The sequence below is a fragment of the Plecotus auritus genome, assembly GCF_963455305.1.
Source record: "Plecotus auritus genome assembly, chromosome: 11".
NCBI classification, from domain to species: Eukaryota; Metazoa; Chordata; class Mammalia; order Chiroptera; family Vespertilionidae; genus Plecotus; species Plecotus auritus.
In genome coordinates this window covers 46,900,931-46,922,561 of record NC_137777.1, presented here as the reverse complement: position 1 = coordinate 46,922,561, position 21,631 = coordinate 46,900,931, and the positions used below count along the sequence as shown (strand labels likewise).

The window sequence follows — 21,631 nt, the reverse complement described above, 5'->3', positions numbered from 1 at the left end:
ACAGCATGGAGAGGAGTTAGGCAGAGAGAGAAACAGGAGAGGAAAGAGAGATTTCTAGCAGAGGGAAAAGCATATGTCTTCCGGAAAGGAGATAGAAGAAGCTGAAGGAGAAAGCCAGAGTGGCTTGAGTCCAGAGAGCAAGCTGTGTGAGATGAGTTTGGACAGGTGAGCAAGTTTGGGGGCCCTGACAAGCTCTTTACTCCAGAAATTATGGGAATATTTTAGAGCGGTTTAAGTAAAGATATAACATAATCGGATGTGTGTTTTAAGATCAGTCTGACACCTGGCCACCTGGTCAGGGCACATGCCTGGGTTGTGGGCTCAATCCCCAGTGTGGGGCATGCAGGAGGCAGCCAATCAATGATTCTCTCTTATCATTTACGGTTCTCTCTTTCTCTCCCTTTCCCTTCCTCTCTGAAATCAATAAAATTTTAAAAAATCAGTCTGGCTGCTATGTGAATTGAGTGTAAGAATGGATGTTGGCAAACTGGTTTGGGGACCACATCATCATCAAAATGAAAGACATTGGTGGCTTCTAGGATGATGGTACTAGAGACTGAGAGAAGTAAATATTCTGAGATGTTCTAAATATAGAACTAAAAAGACCTCAGAATTGTAATTTGCTATTAGCATAAGTATTTTCCTTTCTTAATACATAACGTCCGAGAAAAGACACAGTATCTATGTGAACATCTCCTTGGCAACAGAATGTTCCTTTTTGCCAGGCGGTATGGCATGGCCACTCTGAATCTTGACAGCCTGGGTTCAAGTCCCAAACCTCCACTCTGTCATTTTTGAGCTGTGTGACCTCAGGCAGGTTTGATAACTTCCCTATGCCTCAGTTTCCTCATCTGTGAAATGAAGATGCGAATAGTCCCTATCTCATCTATTATCTCATCTATTAAAAGAGATAAAGTCTATTAAGTGCCTCACATAGGCCCTTAGGAAGAGCTCAAGAATATTAGCCATTACTCTTAATAAATATATGCATCATCATGTGCTTAACAATTACCTTTGTTTTACTGTTATCCATAGTTTTATGCCTAAATGTTTCCTCTCCCTGCCCTGCAGCCCCATCAACTAGATTCTGTCCTTCCATTGAGTAAATTTTAAGAAGCAGAGGTATTGTGTTAAAAAGAATAGAAGTATTTTATGGCCCCTGATGTCTAGTTTCTAAACACTGTTCTACATCTCTCTGAACACCATCAAGATGTTCCTGCAAAGCTGTGGGTAAAACCCGTTTACATCTGCTGAGAAAGCTGTAGACAGGCAGTGTGCTTTCTGCATAAAGCATCCTGTGGCAAACTGTTCAGCAATATGAGGAGTTAAGTAACAGATATTTATTGAGACCTTCCAATAGGGTCACTCTGTGAGGGACACAAAAATGCTATCTTGACCTCTGCTTATGCCAAGCCTTCAGTATGTATGTGTATATGCACACACACACACACACACACACACACACAAACATATACATCAGTTAGCACAGACTTGTAGTGCAGAGAAAGATTGCCTTAGGACTGAAAGGAGGGAAAGTTGTTGGGATATTTAGAGAATCATCACCTACTGATTTAGGTTTTGTGTATAAAGAGCTTTATTCTGGATGGAAGCTCTTTTGGCTGACTCAGTGGATGAGCTGGGACTCTGTCCCTCCCTGGCCCTCTGAGTGCACTGTCAGCAGTGCCTCCCTGCCCTACTCCTGCTCCCCTGCTCCCATCAGTGAGTTGGAGGCACAATTTGGGGGGTCATTTAAACATGGAAAAGCCATTTTTAGCTTCTGAGCCATGCAAAAATACGTGGCAGGCCAGATGTGGCCTATGGACCATAGTTTGCTCACCTCTGATCTACTCTAAACACTTCATTTTTCAATTAAGGCCCAGGGAGAGGGAGTGACTGCCTTGAGGACACATAGTGAAGCTCATGAAAGACCTGAGATGGTGACCAGGCCTCCAGGCTCCCGAGTCTGGCTCCATCCTCTGCCCTGAACCAATCCAAACCAGAGACCACACAGAACATGGAAGGGCCTAACACAGTGCCTGCTCTGTGCCTCTCACTTAAAAGACGAGGGCTCCTATTCAATCATTTCCAGGCCCTGTGTCCAAATCAGACACGTGAGGCTTTACCTTTATCTCCCTCCTGTTCATTGGAGATTTTCTTCAGGTCAATGAAATGGGTTGCCAGCGCTACATCGTTCACGCTGCCTTCATCCCACACCTGGATTTTCACCCTCCGACACAAGGGAGGGAACATTTCCTTGAAGATCACCTGTTCATGCCACACGGGATCGGCACAATTCTTCTGCACCGTGGTTCGCCCCTAAAAACAAAGCCAGGAAGATGGGAGCCATGGAAAAAAAATGACTTACCCAAGAAAACGCATCAAACCTGCTGGAAATATGAAGTGAGTTCTTAAAAACAATGAACCTTCTTCCAGCCCACACCCGTGAAAATCAGTTACACCCAGTGAACATTACTGATGTCCTACTCTGCTCCTGACACTGTGCCAGGCATTGGGGCAAAGGTGAGTAAGGCTGCGGTCCTGCCCTCAGGAAGTTCTCATCCTCATACTGGGACGGGGTGAAACTAACACTGTGCTATGAACAGCAGTGTTCCACGCACCTCCGGAAATGCAGCAGATTTAGACCCTGAATTCATGTTTTATAAAAGTGGGAATCTGTGCAGATCACTTCCCCAGACTGGACCTCATCATAAAATGGAGTTGATGTCCTATTGACCGCCAAGGCAATCCAAGTAAAAAATACTCCAGGGTTCACCCTGCCAAGTGGAGGGGTTGGGTAGACATACAGTTAAGGGCAGAGGTAATACATGTCAATTGAAGCTTCAAAGCCCAGCCAACCAGGATTGAGCTCCAACCATGTGCCCAGGGCCTGGTACTTCCAATGGCTCTTAAGCAGGGAACAGGGCTGTTCAGATTTACACAGGATAACGACTACCTGGGCAGACTGTGGGACAGATTGGGAGGAGGCTGGTAATTCTGCAGGGACTGGGTCACAGCTCAGAGAAGTAGCCAGAGGTAAGAAAGGCGGCCTGTCTGCCCAGGTTCTAACCATGATGCCCCATGGCTCCTCTCCACAATCTCCAATGGACAGTGAGTGAGCAACCCTCCCGTTCTTTCTTGCCACGTGACTCAGTGCCTCTTTGCAGCAAGTTTTTTCTCTCAAGGCACCTCCTAATTTTGATTTTAACTTCATTTCATTTGACTAGAAATGCCCTAGGTAAAGAGCAGGGCTCTGGCCCAGGCCTGTCATTGTTGGTGACAACAGTTCCTCACCATCTGCCCAGCAAAGGAGACCTCCACGAAGGGATCCACGAGGTCCTTGCTGTCACCCACAAATGCTTTGGTGACGTTCGCCATGATGCTGGAGTTCATTTTGGGCAACCCTTCTGCTTTGTAGAGTCTCACATAGAATCTGGCCCAGGGTCTCTCTGATGGAAACCCTTGAGGGATCAAAAGGTTCCTTAGAGGAGGACAAAAACAAAAAATAAAAAAGCACGCTCATGTAAAAGAATAGGGAGGAAAGCTAGAAGCATGAAGAAGGATCCTGATATGTGACAGAAATCTAAAAAGATTAGGATCTATTGCTAAAATGAGTTTTCTTCTTAGTTTAATGACAGTGAAGAGTATGATTAGAGTGAATGCAAACTCAAAGGTCCTACAATTATAGAATAAACACTGTCTCCCACACTGTACCTTACAATAGGTACATTAAGTCTCCCCATTTTATAAATCAGTAGTTGAAATTATAATTCTTACAAAGGAAAATCAGCTAAACTCAAATAAATCAGATAAGCTCAGGAATAGCTTGTCTATTATGGATTATTATAGGAAGACAAGCTCTACTTGGCCTAGAAACTGACTTCCCATGCATAGTTACGCCTTCAGTCAGACACATCTTGATGCCTCAGATGGAGCAGAATCCCATGTGGACAAGCTATAAACTTGTCCATTGTCATGTACCCATAAGGAAAGGGAAGGAGGGAAATTGACATGGAAATGGGAACATATCATTTCCATTGCCCAACCCTGGATGAATCTATCTCACTTTTCTATTTGCTCCTCAGCATCGGAGATTTTCGGGCTGGTTTTTAAGATGTCGCCTTTCCCAATCACGCTGATGTCACACTTCAGATACCCCTTCGTGCCAGTCCTGATGTCACCAGGGTCTGTGAGCAGGGCCCACTTGTCACAGAACTGATGACCTGTAAAAGTGTCCTGACAGCTCAAACATCCTGCACAGATGGACCCAGCCCCACCCAATTCTCTCCCACACCCAAGGTCTCACACATTCTACTGAGGGAATACCTCATCTGGGCTATTTCCAAGTCTCATGCCACCTCCCTCTCCTCCTTTCCCACCTCTCTTTTACTTCCCATCCTCTTCACCATCTTTTTCTCCAACCAGTCACAAGTATTTGGGAAGCCTTTCAACCTGACAGAAATCCCCTAGCCAGAGTTCTAGATTTGATGGAGTAGAAGGACATTTAAGGAGTATAGAAGTCACATATTATTTCACAGGCCATAAATGTGGCTCATGGATTTTTTTGTTTGGCCTACACTGGAAGTCCAAACTTCAAAATCTCATACAAAAACTTACACTTCTGGCTTATCCAAAAAGAAACTGTTAGATCAGGCAATACAGAGGGCACATTCCACATGACAGCAGAAGGTAAAGGAGCTGAGTAGATGCTAATTTTAATTGAATTGACAGAGCTAATTCAAACTCACATAACCTGGACCCCTGGACATGTGAGTTTGAATCAGAGTTGAAGAAAAGATGCCTTTCATGAGAAGATCTATGTTTATTGTTGGCTTTATTACTTATTAGCTCTTGACCTTGGACAAATTACCTAGCTTCTCTGAGTTTCACTTTCTTTTAAGTCAGGGATAATAATGATTATTACAGCAATTCCTTATATGGCATACCCCAGTCATTATTCTGTGCTGGGTCTACACTAAGCACTTTAAGTATATTTATTAACTTAATCCTCCAACAACCCTGTGAAGAAAGTACTGAGACACGAAGAAGCCAAGTCATTTGCCCAAGGATGCACAACTAGGAAAGAGCAGAGCAGAATTTGAACCCAGTCAATCTGGCTTCAGAGCCCATATTCTTAACTTCAGCACTTTGCTGTCTTTCTTGATGCTGTCTCACAGCACTAAATGTGACAGAATCTGTGAGAATGGAAAAAGCTGCTCAGAAGTATGGACGTATGAGATAATTTTGTCATTAGATCTTAAGCTGAGGAAAAGAGCCATATCTTACTCAACAGCCTATAATTGGTGCTCAGTGTTACTGAATGGATGGTGAAATGGATGAGCAAATAAAAGAGTTGACCTCCAGGTGGGGTAAACTAGAGAAGAGTAACAGAGTTACTAGGAGGCAAGGCTTTCTTACCAGGCTGGTTGTACACAGTGCCCAGGTCCACTTTGAAGGCGCCAATCAGGATGCTTCCTATCAGCTTGTGATGAAAGACCTGAGGAGTGACGGAGCAGTGAGCCCAGAAGAACTGCATTTCTTTTTTTAGCATAAACCTGTGAAATGGGTTCCTGACACCTCAAAGAGCATTCTATGCCTTGACCCTTGTCTGGCCTTCACTCTCCTCTGAAGCACAATGACATTTGGTCACCAAAACTCAGGGCTGTAAAGGGAGTCCAGAAGTACCTCTTTCTCCCAGCAGGTTTTCAGTTAATCCTTTATTAAAGGACACTTAACAAATCTCACGGTCTGAACGTTCTCTTTATTTTTTAACCCAAATGAACTTTTGTGCAGCCAACCCTTCAACATCCATCTCTGCCTGTTGAAACTTTACTCATCCTTCAATATCTAGAGCAAATGCTGCTTCCTCCAAGCAGCCCTCCCTGATGCCCCACAGCTGAAAGTGTTCCCTTTCTCCACTAACTCACACAACACTTTGCTCACAACTTTCTCAGACAGCTCATCACATATTGCCTTGAAGTTGTGGACATGTACAATAGTTAGAACAAGGGAGATGGCCATCCTCAATATTTCATCTAACCAGCAGACAGCAGAGTGCCTGGCTGGTTGCAGCAGCACATTTGAACGCCAATGCTATAAAGATGAGTTAAGTTCTAAAGGAAGGTGTCAGAGCTGGCCCTAGGTTCACAAACAACATTGTATGAGACACTGCTGAAGATTCAGGAGTCTAACCTTTAACCCAGAAAAGGGAAAAGAGGAAGGGCAGCGGTAACTTTGTGTCTTCAGATCTTGGAAATACTTCCATGTAGAAGGGTAGGTTCCCAGTGTAGCTCCCAAATTACGGGAAGAGAGATGTCAACTCACCATAAGGATAGTTTTTATAACAGAATGTCTTAGCAATGGAATGGGCTTTCCTAGAAGCAGTGATCTCCCCAACACTGGATATAATCAAGCAGAGTCCAAGAACCTCATGGCATGGAGGTGGTAGGGAAGGATTCCTGCACTGACTGGAAGTTAGATTAAATGACCTCTAAATTTTCTTCTAATTATAAAATCCTATGAGTCCCTTGAATCAAGGACAGTTTCCTACTACCCACCATATGGCCTTGTTCATAATGGGTGTTCAATAAACACTGAGTGAATTAATGAGTAAGACCGACTGAATGATGGATGAATAGGAGACTTTTGTAGCTTCTAAACAGCTCCTCTGGGAGAGTCAGTAAGAAACAAACTCAACTGACTTCAAGAAATGGAGACATGACAGCCTTTCCTATCTCCTTTTTCACTTTTTCTTTTCTGACCAAACTTTGCAAGGATGTGAGAGAAATGAGGAAGCAAGGACAACTTGGCTTGATAAAGGAGTTATTTAAGGTAACATACGCCAAGCTCATTCCAACCCTTCCATGCTTGCAGTTGCTAATGTGGCTTCCCAAAGGCCTGAGCAAGAACACAGATCTGACTCAAGCTATTCTCAGGTCAAAGGTATCTGGGTCCCAGTGGGGTGATGGGATGCAAGAGCCCCAAACAGATCTAAATAACACAGGAGGCCTCTTCAAATCATCCACCTAGTGTGAGTGCCAGGCAACTGGTGTGGTCAAGCATCAGACTGCCAGAACTCTGGAGTGTCTCACACACAGAGTGTTGGGGATCCTATCAGGGGAAGATGGTCTTTGGTGCCACCAGGGTCTACTACAGCTGTCTATCCCAATAGTATCTGCTTATAGCACTCCCTCCTTTTTCTCCCACGTTGAATGTATTCTGGGCATGCTAACTTATAGTTCATGCACTAGTAGAAAACTTGTATTAAATACTCCCCCCGCAAGGGAAGTTTTCCCTTTATAATCTTTGGTCTCTGTCCCAAAGGGTTATTTAGGGAGACCAAAGTAGTCTCTTCTTATAAGTTAGGACCAGAAATAGGCAATACCAGCTTTGATCCTCTGTCTAAAAATCCACTTGGCCCACAGAGAGTCATGACTCTTGTCTATGATACAGTATAAAAATCTAGCTATTAACCATTTATCTGCAATCTAGACAGTCCCTTAGGAGCCTGAATCTCCCAAACAGGTCATTGCCTGAGCTATGTAATATAACTAAGTCCTGCTGGGCAAAGTCCCAGGTCCCAAAATATCTCCTGCACCACTTGTCATCATGCCTGGAATTTAAACATGAAGAATGTTTGGCTCTTGATCATTTTTTCATTCTTCAAGAGTCACATTCTTCAAGTGCCCCTGGGAAAGATAATATCATAATTTCACTATTGCCTAAGCCTCGTGCAGGACTGATATATAACAGGTTGTGTGTGTGTGTGTGTGTGTGTGTGTGTGTGTGTGTGTGTGTGTGTGTGACAGTATTAAAATAAAGATGAGTGAATGATAAAGACAGGCAAGGAAGTCTTCAAGACAAGTTTGCCATCTTTGCCATTCTTATTAGAGTTGGTGTCACTGTTAGGAAAACATTTCCTCATTCTCCACACATTTTATGTTGGCATGTTAAATAGGAATTCTGTCCTTGAGAACAATTTGGAAGACAGTATGTTCCCTGAAGCCCACCACCCTACCACTTTCAAGCATGGACATCCTTACTACCCTCTGCATGGGAGAAGCAACAATTTCTCAAACTGGTGAGATAGATGCAGTGTGTTGTCCAGTGGTCTCGGTCCTTTTACAGTGGTATGAAGTTGGTAATGATCCTGTTTGTATTCTCTCATGTGGACTAGTACAGCTTCAACACGGCACTTCCCCTTCCCATTCCTGTCCTCCAGGTGGTGGGCCAACCTGGGTAAGACACCTGGCTGGACCAGAAAGCTCTCTGTCCCTACTCTTCAGACTAATCTGTGGAGATAGGATTCACCTGCCTGGGCTGAGGAAGGGGCTATGCAGCAGACCCAATCCCCCATGGGTAGATCTGGAGGTCTATACTCAACAGCAACTAACTATTAAGAAGCCAAGTGGTAACCACTTGCTCCAAATCACATCCTCTAATCCAGCATTACTGATACCTTTGGTTCCTTCCTGATTCCATTTCTCTGTTCACTACTAACTAGGAGGGGAAGGGATGTGATTAATTATCATTAGTGTGGCGATCACTCCAAGAGAGAAGCACTAACATTTGCTTCATAAAAAGAAAGAAACCAACTCAAAAATGGCAATCCACTGTCGTTTGAAGCATATTTTCCACATTCCCACATTAGTACACTACACAATTCAATGCATACTGGCTTGATAGATTACAACTTGCTTCCAAAAAGCACAGATTTTCCTTGAGAAGGTTTTCCTTCCAGAACTCTTCTATTGCAAGTTCTATCGTGTTGGTTTCAAACTCACCAACTCACACTCACCCACCTGAGTCTACTACGCAGGCTGTGCTGCCCTAGAGAACTCCCAATGCCTAGAATCTCTCCTGCTCCCACCACTCCCACCACCAGTCATAGACTTACCGAGATTTTGATGATCTTGTCGAAAAGATGCACTTGAGGCCCAATGAAGTCGAAGACAAAGTACTATAAAACATAAAGTTCATTCTGACTTTAAATCCCAGCCTTGCAGTTAAGAACCCTGCCCCTGGAGTAGATTTACATCTGTATTGTTCTAACCAGTTGCTGCATGGGCCTCGATGGCATGAATGTATATATCATCAATTGATTGGCCATACCCTTTGGAAGGTCATTTAACTTGTTTTCAACTTTTTTTCAAGTAAAAAAATAAAGAATGCCACCAACCACATCTTTGCACAGGATAAATGTGAGTTTTCCTCTAAAATGGACATGAGAAGTGGGATTGTTGGATCATGGTTTATTTTATATGCATGTAAGTATTTAGTAAATAGCATGAAGTTTCTTTCTGAGGGAGCTAAACCATTTTACATTCCCACAGGCAGCATATAAAAATAGCCATTTCTCCACACCTATGCCAAGCCTTTATATTGTCAAATCTTTTATTTATTTTTACCTATCTAGAATGATGGGTGAAAAGAGTATCTCAGTGTGGAATATAGTCAATAATATTGTAATAACTATGTATGGTGTCAGGTGAGTACTAGACTTATTGTGGGGATCACTTTGTAAATTATACAAATGTCTAACCACTATGCTGTGCACCTGAAACTAATATAATTTTGAATGTCAACTGTAATTAAAAAATAAAATAAGTAATAAAAATATTTTTAAAAAGAGAGAGACATGCCTAGAGTCATATAGCTCGTTATAGGTGGGCCTGGGACCAAACCTGTGTTTTCCTGGAATTATCACACAAGGGGCTCAAGGACTAGACATTTCATCATCAAAACTTCAGTGAGCATCTTCCAAATGTGGGGTCATATGATTCTAAGGTGCAGAAAATTGGAGTGGTGGTGGTTTTTGTTTTTTGTTTTTTTTGTGGATTGTAGAGGTAGAACTAGGAAGTTGTTTTGTGAATTATTACTTTCTTTTCTTTTCTTTTCTTTCTTTTTTTTTTTTTTTTTTTTGAGCTGCAGGATGGAGAAATGACCCAAGGATGTTAGAGATGAACATGACAGCAGTAGGAAAGAGAGAAGCAACCTCTAACAGCCTGTTTTTAAAGGGCTAAACAGAAAAACCAAAATGTGGAAACTGAAAGATGTCATCATGTATTATAATGAGATCTTCAAAATGGCAGTCCTTAGGTATCAATGAAAGTTTATAGCATTTCCAGTGCCTTCTGTTTAAGAAAATAGAAAAACGTGTAACATTTCAGGAAGTTTTTCATATATATATGTGTTCAAATTTTTTAAGAGTTTCATTTTCAGAATTTATTTTATGTGCAAAATTCACTTACATGGCAGTCTTCATTCTCTGATATATGAGATGCTGTGGGTTCCTTTGGACCAATAAATGAATTCCAATGTTTATTGCCTTCTGCTGAATCTCACATTTCAGACCCAACTGCCTCACACAGGTTCCCCAGACTGCTGAGCCCACACACATTCTAGCTGGGAAATATTCCCCAGCCCCTACTAACCAGCTCCTTCAACATCTGATGAACTTTGGGCTTGACAACTAGGGTCAAACGCTGTAACAAATGTTTTCATTTCAACTGTAACAAAGATTTTTACTTCAACTTCTATGCTTTGTGTGATTACACTTGGGCCTAAATTAATGTCATTTAGACCCAGGACTTGTATGCATAAAGCAGATACTAATTATAATTATTAACAAATTTGTAGAGCTTTGGATCAAAGCATTTTCAAGCACATCATTTCATAGCACAACCATGCCAAAGATGTTATGGAGGCAGGGAGAGGACCAGAAAGGAGACTGCTGCCACTTCTACTCATGATAAAAGGCTCAGAGGCAGGAGTGATAAAGAGGAAAGGAGTTAACAGCTCTAATGGGATTTGGGTATTTTCTATGCATTTCATTATCCATGCTCTCCTGCCTTCCTTTTCAATTACCACTCCCATCTGGAAAATAATTAAGAGTTTACTGAATTTTTTGATAATTCATGGTGTCTAAGGGAAAACAAGCACCATCGAACACTATTGGAGTATAAATGGTTACCTCTTGGGAGGGAAATTTGGAGATATCAAAATTTTAAATGCTGTTCATGTTGACCAATGTCATCCCAATAAATTTATTTTAAAATTTCTTAATTGCATATACTCTTTGCCCCAGTCATGCCATGTAAATGTTATTATAAGCAGTGGCCATAATAAGTGGCCATATAAGACTGAAAGAAACTGTAATATCCATCAGTGAGAAATTGACTGGCTTAGTAAATTACAGTGTATTGATGCAATGGGAAACTACAGCAATGGGCAGAAAATAAGACTGAACTGTACATCCTGATTTGGGCTCATCTCCAAGACACATTGGTTGAAAGAGCAAGGTCCAGGACAGCGAGTATAGAATGCTACCATTTGGTGACAATATTTATTTGTATTCTTAGTGCTTGCCTAAAGTATCTCTAAAACGGTATACAAATGCCCGGTGAGAATGGCTGCCTCTAGGGAGGAGACTAAGGGGTTAAGGACCAGAGATCAGCGGGACACATATTTTTCATCAAATAGCACTTTATACTCTTGTAACTTTCACCATTTTTTTACTGTCTAATCTTTTTCCTTTCAAAAGAGAATGTTTAATATTTATAAGCTTCATGTCTCTCTTTGATGTATTCCTTTACAATTTTTACATTGCTTAGGGAAAATACGACTATTTTACTTTCCAAGGCAGCACGCCTGTTTCAAAAGTAATAATTAAATTTCCAATGTCTCTGCTATGCAAAAGAATGTGTATCTTCTCACTAACCAACATCCAACACATTTTTAATATAAACCCAGAGCTTATAATGGATGAAGATGAGCCTATAGGGAATAAGAAAATGGGTCTTACTAAAAATATAGTAACGTATTTTAAATGAGTGGGAATTTCTTACCTATCCTTTCCATTATCTTTTTGTTTAACTTTATGGACTGTTTGTTAAGGAGGCTCGGAGAGTTTGCCATGGGCTTAGATGAGTGATGGGAAGCAGTCATGAGGGCACAGGCTTTCTATTTGGCTCAAGAACACCAGAGAGTGGCAGTGGAGAGAGTGTTGATGGAGAGTGTATTGGGGACCGCCATGACTTACTTCATTGTAAAATGGGCTGTTGGTTCCTTCCTTCACTGTGCTCTGCTTCTTCTCATCCCCAACCTCAATGATCACAACTGGGTCAATGTTTTCACCCACCAGTTGACGGGCCTCAGTGATGGTTATGGCAATCTGCAACACAAAGCAGCGTGTACGCACTCTGGACCAGGCTCTTCACTCACACAAGAAGAACTGGGGAAGCTGGTAGGAAGAGTCAATCACTTACTTGATAACTTTGGGATCTGACTTCCCCATCATGGATCTTAGTCAACAGTTTTGATCTGTTAAAAGAAAGTTGAACATATACATTTCATCAAGTAAGAACATACTTGAGATCCATAAGCCATGTAATATTTCCCTATGTGTTTCTAAGTGGTTTTACTTATGTCATATCACATATTCTCTTTACATTTCTGGGGGAGATAAGTATAAATGGACAAGTGACAATCTCTCTATGACTCAGTTTCCCCATTCTAAAAGTGGAGCCAATAATAGCATTTACCACATGAGGTAATGGCTACCATTTAATGATGTAATGCATGTAAACGTTTAATCCAGGACTTGGCAAGAATAAATGTCCACTCTTATTGTTAGTATGATTATCAGTATTATTTATTTTGTTATTTCACAGAATGAAAAACTAAGATTCCTCAGCAAGTCAGTGGCAGAGCTGGGTCTCAATAAGGATGTCCCTTGTCTCCTGTCAGATCCTTCCCACAGGATCACTTTGCCATTTCCCCTAGATATAACCATCTGAGTTTCGTGATTATATCCATTAGATATAATCATTCTGAATTTTGAGATTGAAAGAATTGGTAAAAGAGAAATTGGAAAGAAGAGCCAAGAATCTATCTCAGTGAAATTTCACATTCCAGATAATTTCCTTTATTTGGACTGTCATAAGTAACTGAAAACAGATGTGCCACACCTGGGATTTAGAGATTGGATAATAGTAGAAAGAGATGAAGAATTCTTATAGTCACAGAAGCAGAAACAGGCAGGAAATGAACTGTGCCTGAGTTCCTTTTAAATGTATTCCCTTGCCTTCTAACAATACCATCATGCATCTCGACTTCATTCCTTTTCTTCAGATAATTGAGAACAGAGTAAACTAGCAAAAAATCTCAAGGCTTTGGAGTCAAACTGACCTGAATTAGAATACTTGTTCTCCCCAATTTTGTGATGTTAGCCTTAATTTCCTCATTGGAAAGTGAAAATTATAATTTCTACCACATAGGGGTAAAGGAGATAATGTATGTAAATATCAAAAGATAGGCATTCATTAATAAAATGGCAAATTTATATCAATCATTTACTATGTGAAAGCTATGTGATTTCCTCAGAGGAAAAACCAAGATGAATTAGCCATCCATCATCTTGACCCTTGCAAAGCAATCTATTCAAGAGAGAGGACCAAAGCATTTAAAGAGAACTAGTAGGTGTAAAATGTGTCATATTAAAAAAAAAATGCCATAGGAGTTCAAAAAAGAGAAATTCCTAAGAACTGGATAAGCAACAAAGACTTCACCACAGAGGCTGGATCTGAACTGAGCATTAGTTGATGGGTAGAACTTCAACTGATGGAGAATGTTCTGACCAAGGAGAAAAGTCTCTACTCCTTACTTTTTTTTTCCTGCCTTCCTCCATTCAGTGCTATTATCCTGATGAAATAAATGGCAAGTGATCCTTTAAAAGATACTTAAAAATAAGTGACATTTCCCCTATTCAGGGCTTGGGGGTGGTTGTCATGGTGCAGTGTAGTGGGGAGGAGCTATTGCAGTATGTTCATACAAATTTCATGTCTTCTGTTAAAGGTCAACCTCTGAGATAGCACCTTCTCCCTTTTCCATTGGTCACCCACCTCTGCCCTTTACATACATACACTGCCTTCCTGCCACAGCCTTGTAATAACAACTCAGGATCTGCCACACAGGGAAACACTAGTTTTCTTTGAGAAAAAAAGATGTGATGGCATGAAGAAGATGGGATGGCATGAAGAATTACCACAAGTAAGCAATTGACATAAACAAACATGGTACGCTGAAAGCATTGGTAGTTCCAATTACTGGCTTCCTTACATCCATGCTCTTTGTCCTAAAACAGTCTCCTCTGATGTGGGCTGGTCTTGTGACTTGCATTGGCCAATAGAATGCAGCAGAAATGACTTGCCAATTCTATACCTAGGCCTCGAGAGACCTGTATACTTCCACTTTCACTCAGAATTCTGCCATCACCCCCATTGCAACAAGTTCAGACTAGCCTGTTGGGGGATCTGACACCACATGGAGAGCCCAGTGGTCCTAGCTGAGGCAAACCTGGACCAGCCTACCACCAGCCACCCCTCAGACTAAAATCAGCAGAGCTGACAAATGGCCATAGATACATAAGTGATATATCTGAGACTATCTGGCACCAATAAAACTACCTAACTAATTTGTAGACTCATGAACAATCATAAATGTTGATTATATTAAACCATTGAATTTAGGGGTTATTTGGAAACATCAATAGCTGACTGATACCACAAATCTCATGCAGAAGGCCAGTTTGTTCTGACTTTTTTGCTGGGTTGCATAAGAACCACCTTTTCATTTGGGACAGACACAAAGCTAAGACATCTAGGGTGTTGATGAATTAAAAAGCAGGTGAAGGACAGCTCCTGAATCTGTCTCCTGTTGCTGCTGTCATTTCTGAACTGTAAGGGACATGAGGACCTTAACTCAGAGGATTTAAGACTGGAACCTGAGCCAGGACCCTGGCCTGCTGAAGGTTGGCCAGGATCAAGAGGCCACAGAGAAAGCTGGACATGAGGACATGGCACTCGGTCTTCCTTAGGCCTTTGGCTCATTGCAGGCAGTGACTAGGTGCTATTTTCTGTCCCCTCGAGCCTGCAGGGGTACTTGGCACAGGGGAGGTGCTCCCAAACGTGTGCTTACTGCCCACATCAACACTGTACCTTCTCTTTGGAGGAGCTGAGGGGACAGGACTGATGGACGCATCATCATAAATCAAATCTCTTCTCAGTCCTTCCTGGGGAGAAGGGCCATCCTGTGGTGCTTCTGCTTCACCTTGACCATCTAGAGGAGCAGAAAAGCAAGAAAACCCTGTTAAATATACATGTAGTAGTGATCTGAGCCTCCATTCTGTGTCCAGTGCCACGCCACCGAGCTGCAAGGAAACCTTTAGACACAGCATGAGTGTGTGGTATTTGATACAGCAGTCATAGGAAACGAATACACATGTGTTAAGACTATTTTCATGAATAGATACCAAACAGAGTCTTTATAACCGGAAGGATTCTGGTTTAATTTATCTGGGATGTCAATTTGTTTTTAATTCCCCAAGTCATTCTATTGTGTAGCAAATCTTGAGAACACTTTTCAATCAGGTTTTCAGTGGATGGAACACTCATGGTGTGGTTCAAAGACCAAACTCCAAAAGGTTTGGGTTCAAATCTCAGCTCTGTCACTTTCTGGCTCCAAGATTTGGGGGAAGTTACTTAACTTCTTTCAGCCTTGTTTTCCTCATCTATAAAGTAAGGCAATGCTAGCGTTAGCTACCCCATAGGGCTGTTAGGAAAGCTGAATTAAGTATAGATAGCTCTTAGCACAGTATCTGCCAGGTGCATGGTGAGTGTTCATTGTGCAGATTTTAAGTTGATTAAGTCACTCAGAATTTCATGGCATTTTCCCCTCCTTGCCTATAAAAATAAAAGGATTAGATAAGAAAAGTGTTTTTAAAGCTTTTAAAAGCAACATGTCTTTCATAAATGTAATTTTATATAAAACTTCAAATATATAACACAAGTCCATTTAAACCAAGCTGTTCTATGTGCCATTGGGTGAAACTCCAGGCAGGGAACATCCCGCAGGACCTCACACACACCCCTCCCCCCACCTTTCAGGCACCTCTGAAGCTGTTTCTCAGAACCTTGGACTCCATGGGACCCAATTGGTAAGCTTGTCAGCTTAATCGTCTCTGAACACCTTCCAGTTTTAATGTATTTTGGTTCTCTGATTTTAACCAGCAATGAAGGAAAACGGTGCCAAATCAAATAATTGATGGACTAATGGGTCCCCTATGTCAGAGGAGCTCATGGACATAAGCCTTGGTGGTGTTCAGTAGTTACAGAAAGGATGCCTGAATGAATGCAGTCACCTTTGACTCTCTTCTCACTGTGGAAACAAAAGACAAGCCAGCCTGCTGAGACACAGAAAGAACGGCAGCTCCTGCCTGCGCTCCTGTGGCAGCAGGAGCAATTAAGCCTTTCTCCCTACTTAGCTACAAAGGCCTCAGGAATGGGGACCAAATGTTACCAATTCAAGCTTCCAGTGACCATGCTTAGGTACCTTACTAATGCCAGAGACTGTGCTAGGTTAGATGCCAAGGTTGGAAGGATAACAAAATGTGGACCCCCTCCCTCTACATTGCATGCTGGAGGGTGACACAGACCCAGAGGCAGAAAGGTAGTCAGCGTCTCTAGAGCTTGTATGCATGCATTCACTCATTTATTGAGTTACTACTCTGTTCTCTCCAATCTACTCACCATGGACCATCCAGAGTGACCACCTAAAAAAATCCACCTCGCGTTGCTTCTCTTCTTAAAACCCCTCTGTGGTTTTCCATTGTCCTTAGAATAAAGCTGAAGTCCACTTATGACTGATGCTCTGCTCTGTCTGGCTTCCATCTCCTCCTCCTGGGCCACCGGTCCCTCTGTCCCTGCCATCACTGCTTTCTAGTCACACAGGCCTATTTCAGTTCCTTCTCCCCTAACAAGCTCTCTCCTGCATGGAATTTATCTTCACAGACATTCCTCCTCTTCCTGCCCACCCCTTGTTGGGTTCCTTTTCTTCCTTGAAGTTTCAGATTAAATATTATCACCACAGAGAACCCTTCTCTGACGGTGCTGAAACAGATTCCCCAATAGTCTCTGTTTCAGCATGCTATCATCTTGATGCTACTTTTCTCAACTTCTAATGCAGTTACCTCATTAGCGCCCGATAGGTAACAGATGGCCCATCCAGAACGGGACCATTTGAGGACTTTTTTTTTATAACAGCGTGGGTGTAAGAAAGCCACAAGGGTTGTGCAGCTCTCTGGGGCTCACAACAGCCAAGCTGTTACCACTCGGAGGCCCAACAATGAGGGGGGAGAGAGCACAACCACCAGAATGTAGAAAGAGAAGTCGGGTGCAGTCAAGCTTCCCTACAAGGAGCAGCAACCATCCTTCAGTTGAGGGACACCAATCCTGACCTCACTCTCTCCCCTCTCTCAGATCTCCTGCTGGGACACCCCACTGGGGAAGGAACCTGGATCATGCAACCATAGAGGTTAGCCTCCTGGGATAGAGAACAGGTCCCAGAAAGAGGTGCAGAATAGATCTGGAGAGGCAAACTGAAGAGTCCTACATAGAGCTGTCCCCCTTCTAGACCATTACCCACCCAGACCCAGCACAGCTCAACTCTCGGCAGGCCTTCCATTGCTATCTGCTGAGTAGCTGAATGAATGGACGATCCTGAAAGGTACCTAATACCTCTTAGTTGGGTAACTAACTAATGGAAGAGTTAAGGTAACTGGAATTTCAGAAAATAAAGGCATGGCCTAGTATGCCTCCAAATATGCAGATATGAGAGCCACAGACTTTGAGAATCTCGAAACATTTCACCCAGAAAAGCCCTAACTTGCCAGGCCAGGCCAACAAGGAAAGACCAATGTGTACTCAGCTCTCCGGACTTTGTTTTGCATCTACTCAGGGTGGCCCCTGGCCAGCAGGACGGGTGCTATGTACTTTCTAGGAGGGGCCTGATTCTCTCTGCCCTGTTTGCTTTGTGGGCTGGAGACTCTAATTAGAATGAGCCAGCTCCTTCGAAACGCCTGTGGTCGGCTGCCCCAAACCTCTCCCAGCTTGTTCCTTCCTCCCCTGAGCAGTGAGGGCTCCTAACTGGAGGGCAACTCAGGGGGTAAGAGAGCCCAGGCTCTGGTGTGAGACTGACCTAGGCTCAGGAGCCAACTTCTTCAAACTTATTAGCTGTGTGACTTTGGGCAAGCCACTCACCCTCTCTGAACCTCTGTTGTAAAACAGGAGCAAAGGAATCTACATTTTAGAGTAATGAATGATGCATGTCAAAAGTAGAAAGCATCAGGATCTAATTAATGTGTCATAAATATTATTTTTCTGCCCTAGCCAGTTTTGCTCAGCAGGTAGAGTATCGAACTGCAGACTGAAGGGTCACAGGTTGCATTCCGGCCTAGGGCGCATACCTGAGTTACGGGCTCAATCCCCAGTAGGGGGCGTGCAGGAGGCAGCCAATCAATGATTCTCTCTCATTGATGTTTCTATCTCTCTCTCCTTCTCCCTTCCTCTCTGAAATCAATAAAAATATATTTTAAGTAAATTATCATTTTTCATAAGGTCCTTGTGCCTTATTCAAGCATGCGTCCCCAGAACCTACCACAGTGTCATAATTTCAAGGACACCGGGAAAGACCCCAAGCCTTTTCTACCCATTCCCTGATACCTATAATTTAACTAAATAGACAAGTACTTCTATGAAGCTTTAAGCCTTGCCCCCACTTCAAATATAATGCCTCTCCTATCTCATCCCTGATGACTTGGACTCATTATTACCAACACTTTTAGTGTGAATAATTTTCATGTTATTTTATTGTAAGACTAGAGGCCCGGTGCATGAAATTTGTGCACGGGGGTCCCTTAGCCCAACCTGCACCCTCTACAATCCAGGAGCTCTCAGGGGATGTCCTACTGATGGCTTAGGCCCACTCCCGTGGTTCTCTGCTCTCTGCGGGGCCTGGGGATTTCTCTGCAGCCATGGAGATGAAGCCCCCATTCCCTGCTGTCTGCTCTCTGCCTGCCGCCGCCATGAGCCATGCGAAGGAAGCCCCAATGCCCTGCAGTGTGCTCTGTCTGCCAGGCCTGGGGGCTTCGCTGACACTGACACACTAAGGAAGCCCCCATGCCCTGTTGTCCGGGCTCTGTCTGCCGGGCCTGGGAGTGTTCTCGCTGCCACGCTAAGGAAGCCCCCAAGCCCTGCTGTCCGGGCTCTGTCTGCAGGGCCTGGGTGTGTTCCCGCCACCACCTTGCTAAGGAAGCCCCCAAGCCCTGCTGTCCGGGCTCTGTCTGCCGGGCCTGGGGCTTCCCTGCCATCACCCTGTGAATGAAGCCCCCAAGCCCTGCTGTCTGAGCTCTGTCTGCTGGTCCTGGGGCTTCCCCGCTGCCGCTGCACTAAGAAAGCCCCCAAGCCCTGCTGTCCGGGCTCTGTCTGCTGTGTCTGGAAGTGGATCCAGCCTCGCTGCTTGGTCCCCGCGAACCCCGGTGGGGCTGACAGACCCAGACGCTGCAGCAGCAGTGGAGCGGGGAGGCTGGATCTGCCCCCTCCCGTGGCGGATCCAGGCTTGCCGTTCTGGCGGACAGGCCCGGACACTCCAGCAGCGGGGCTGAGGGGACTAGGCGCCGCCATCTTGTGGCTATGGGGGCCGCCATTTTGTCACGGAGTGACGGTTAATTTGCATATTACTCTTTTATTATATAGGATAAGGTTCTACCTGAGGCAAGGAGCAGAGTTAGGTGGGAAGGGCTACAGAACACATGCTGTGGATGGCAGTGCAGGGTGAAGGAGGCCCCCAAGGAGATGACAGGGGTTTAGAAATGGCCCACAAATCTGGCCTCGAACTGGTTGCTGTCAGAAGTCTCCTGGGGACCACCCCAGATCTGTCTAATGGAAGCCGGTATTCCTATTTGATACAATAAACAGGAATGTCAAGTGGATGCCGGCCTGGCCTCTGCTGGCACAGTTCACCCTGTAACTCGGGCATTGCTCTTGAGGAGAAGGAAGTAGCCCATTGTAAGGGCAGAAAGCCAGAGAGCCTGAATTTACCTCCCAACTTGACTGCTTCCTGGCTCCGTGCCTGCCATGGAGGGCCTGTGTCATGGGTCTGTGATCAAAAGGACTTCCTCCAAGTTGGCTTAATGCTCTGCTGTTACCATTTTTAAATTCTTAATCATTTATTAACACTGGCTTTGCATTTTGTTTTTCACTGGGCCCTGCAAATTCCTGCAGCTGGCCTTCCCCACACTTCACTCTTTCTGCATCTCTGTAAACTCCTTTGTAAAACTAGGACAAAAACACCTACTGGTAAGATGATGGAGGGGTTAAATGAGACAATACAGTCAGAGCCTCCCCCATAGCAGCTGCTATGCTCGCTTTCATTTTCAATCTCACTTGATTCTCCATATGGCCATGTGAGGTCAACCCAGCAACCCACGCCATGTCCGCTTGACAAAGGAAGAAACCGGGACTCAGAGCTGCTGAGTGACTTATCCTGGGCCACAGAGCAAATGGGAACAGAAGCAGGGGCTTGAGTCCAGCTGCTGCTTCTTTGTGGCTCTTCTTCCCCAGCCCAGCAGCGTCCACCTGCCCATTTGGTCCAATGACCAGGTGACCAACCATCCTGGGGTGGAAGGCCTTGGGCCTGCACTTGTGATCGGCAGGGTCCAAAGACCCAGCAGGCAGCATGTCCTGCCTCACTCCTATGGAGCGTGAACCCTATTCTCAGCCATGGAGGGGTCCACTCTGTGAGGCCCCCAGGCCCCAGGGTAGCAGTCAGCTCCCCCCGCACCACAGCCTCACCTTGGGCAGCCTTGTTGGCTAGGATTAACCCCTTCTCTGCTTTATTCTTCTTCTTCTTCAGCTTCAACCCAAACATCCCCTTTCTGAAAAAAAGAAGAAAAACTTCAACACAATCATTGTAATGTTGAGTCATTCAGATATGTTAGGAGAAAATAAACACACACGCATATAATACCTTCTCCCGGAAGCCGGCCAGCCTCCTCATCCACCCAGGATGAGAATCAAAAGACAAGTGTCAGGATGACCCAACAAGGGATCCAGACAGCTCTATTTATGCAGAAACCACAAAAACCCCATCTGAACAGAAATCATAAAATAAAAAAAAGAAAGAAATTGTGAAGTGCACCTACAATCCCACTTAAATGAGGCCTAATTCTAATACTAATAGCACTAGCTGGCATTTTTCCAATTCTCACTCACTCACCTGTGTCACCCATGCAGAACAAATGACATCATTTAATCATGATGTCAATACAGCAGCCCTCTCCCACCCATCTTACAGATGAGGATCCAAGGCCCAGAGAGATAGGTAATGTTTCTAAGGTCGCACAGCTCCTAAGCATCAGAGCTACCACTGGAATCCAGGTTTGCCTGATCTCCCTGAGCCCAGGATCTAACCTGTGGTTGGCCTTGAGCCTGCTGGTTCCTCTGAGCAGCATGAACACCCTTTCAGAGCCAGGTTCTCAGACCATTTCCAAGGTCAAGAGGCCCTGGAACTCACTGAGGTCACACTGCAAGTACACAGCGAAGCTGACACATGGTATGTGACCTGAATGTCAGCTACGGTTACTATTGTTATTACTAGCCCTGAGTGGGAAGCCATTTGGGGGCCTCATGCCTGGGAAAGGCCTAGTCCGCTGTCTCTATCAGACAACAGGAGCACCCTGACCTTCCGCTGGCCTCCTGAGAGAATCCCTTTCTGGGGCTGGGAGACTGGAGAGCAGCCA

The 21,631-nt window shown here is 44.0% G+C and overlaps 1 protein-coding gene across 1 annotated transcript in view; it reads right to left on the bottom strand.

Moving 5' to 3' along the window:
* The window catches only part of FER1L6 (fer-1 like family member 6), a gene marked incomplete at both ends in the record, with an annotated part of 100,696 nt that extends 79,936 nt beyond the window's left edge, over positions 1–20,760 (bottom strand). The window contains 9 exons of the mRNA XM_080646770.1: positions 2,124–2,316; positions 3,292–3,478; positions 4,064–4,220; positions 5,416–5,494; positions 8,894–8,956; positions 12,038–12,169; positions 12,264–12,318; positions 14,994–15,114; positions 20,685–20,760. Of these exons, the coding sequence (XP_080502896.1) occupies positions 2,124–2,316; positions 3,292–3,478; positions 4,064–4,220; positions 5,416–5,494; positions 8,894–8,956; positions 12,038–12,169; positions 12,264–12,318; positions 14,994–15,114; positions 20,685–20,760 (1,063 nt within the window). The remainder of the gene's footprint in view (positions 1–2,123; positions 2,317–3,291; positions 3,479–4,063; positions 4,221–5,415; positions 5,495–8,893; positions 8,957–12,037; positions 12,170–12,263; positions 12,319–14,993; positions 15,115–20,684) is intronic.
* Between the last annotated feature and the right edge of the window lie 871 nt (positions 20,761–21,631).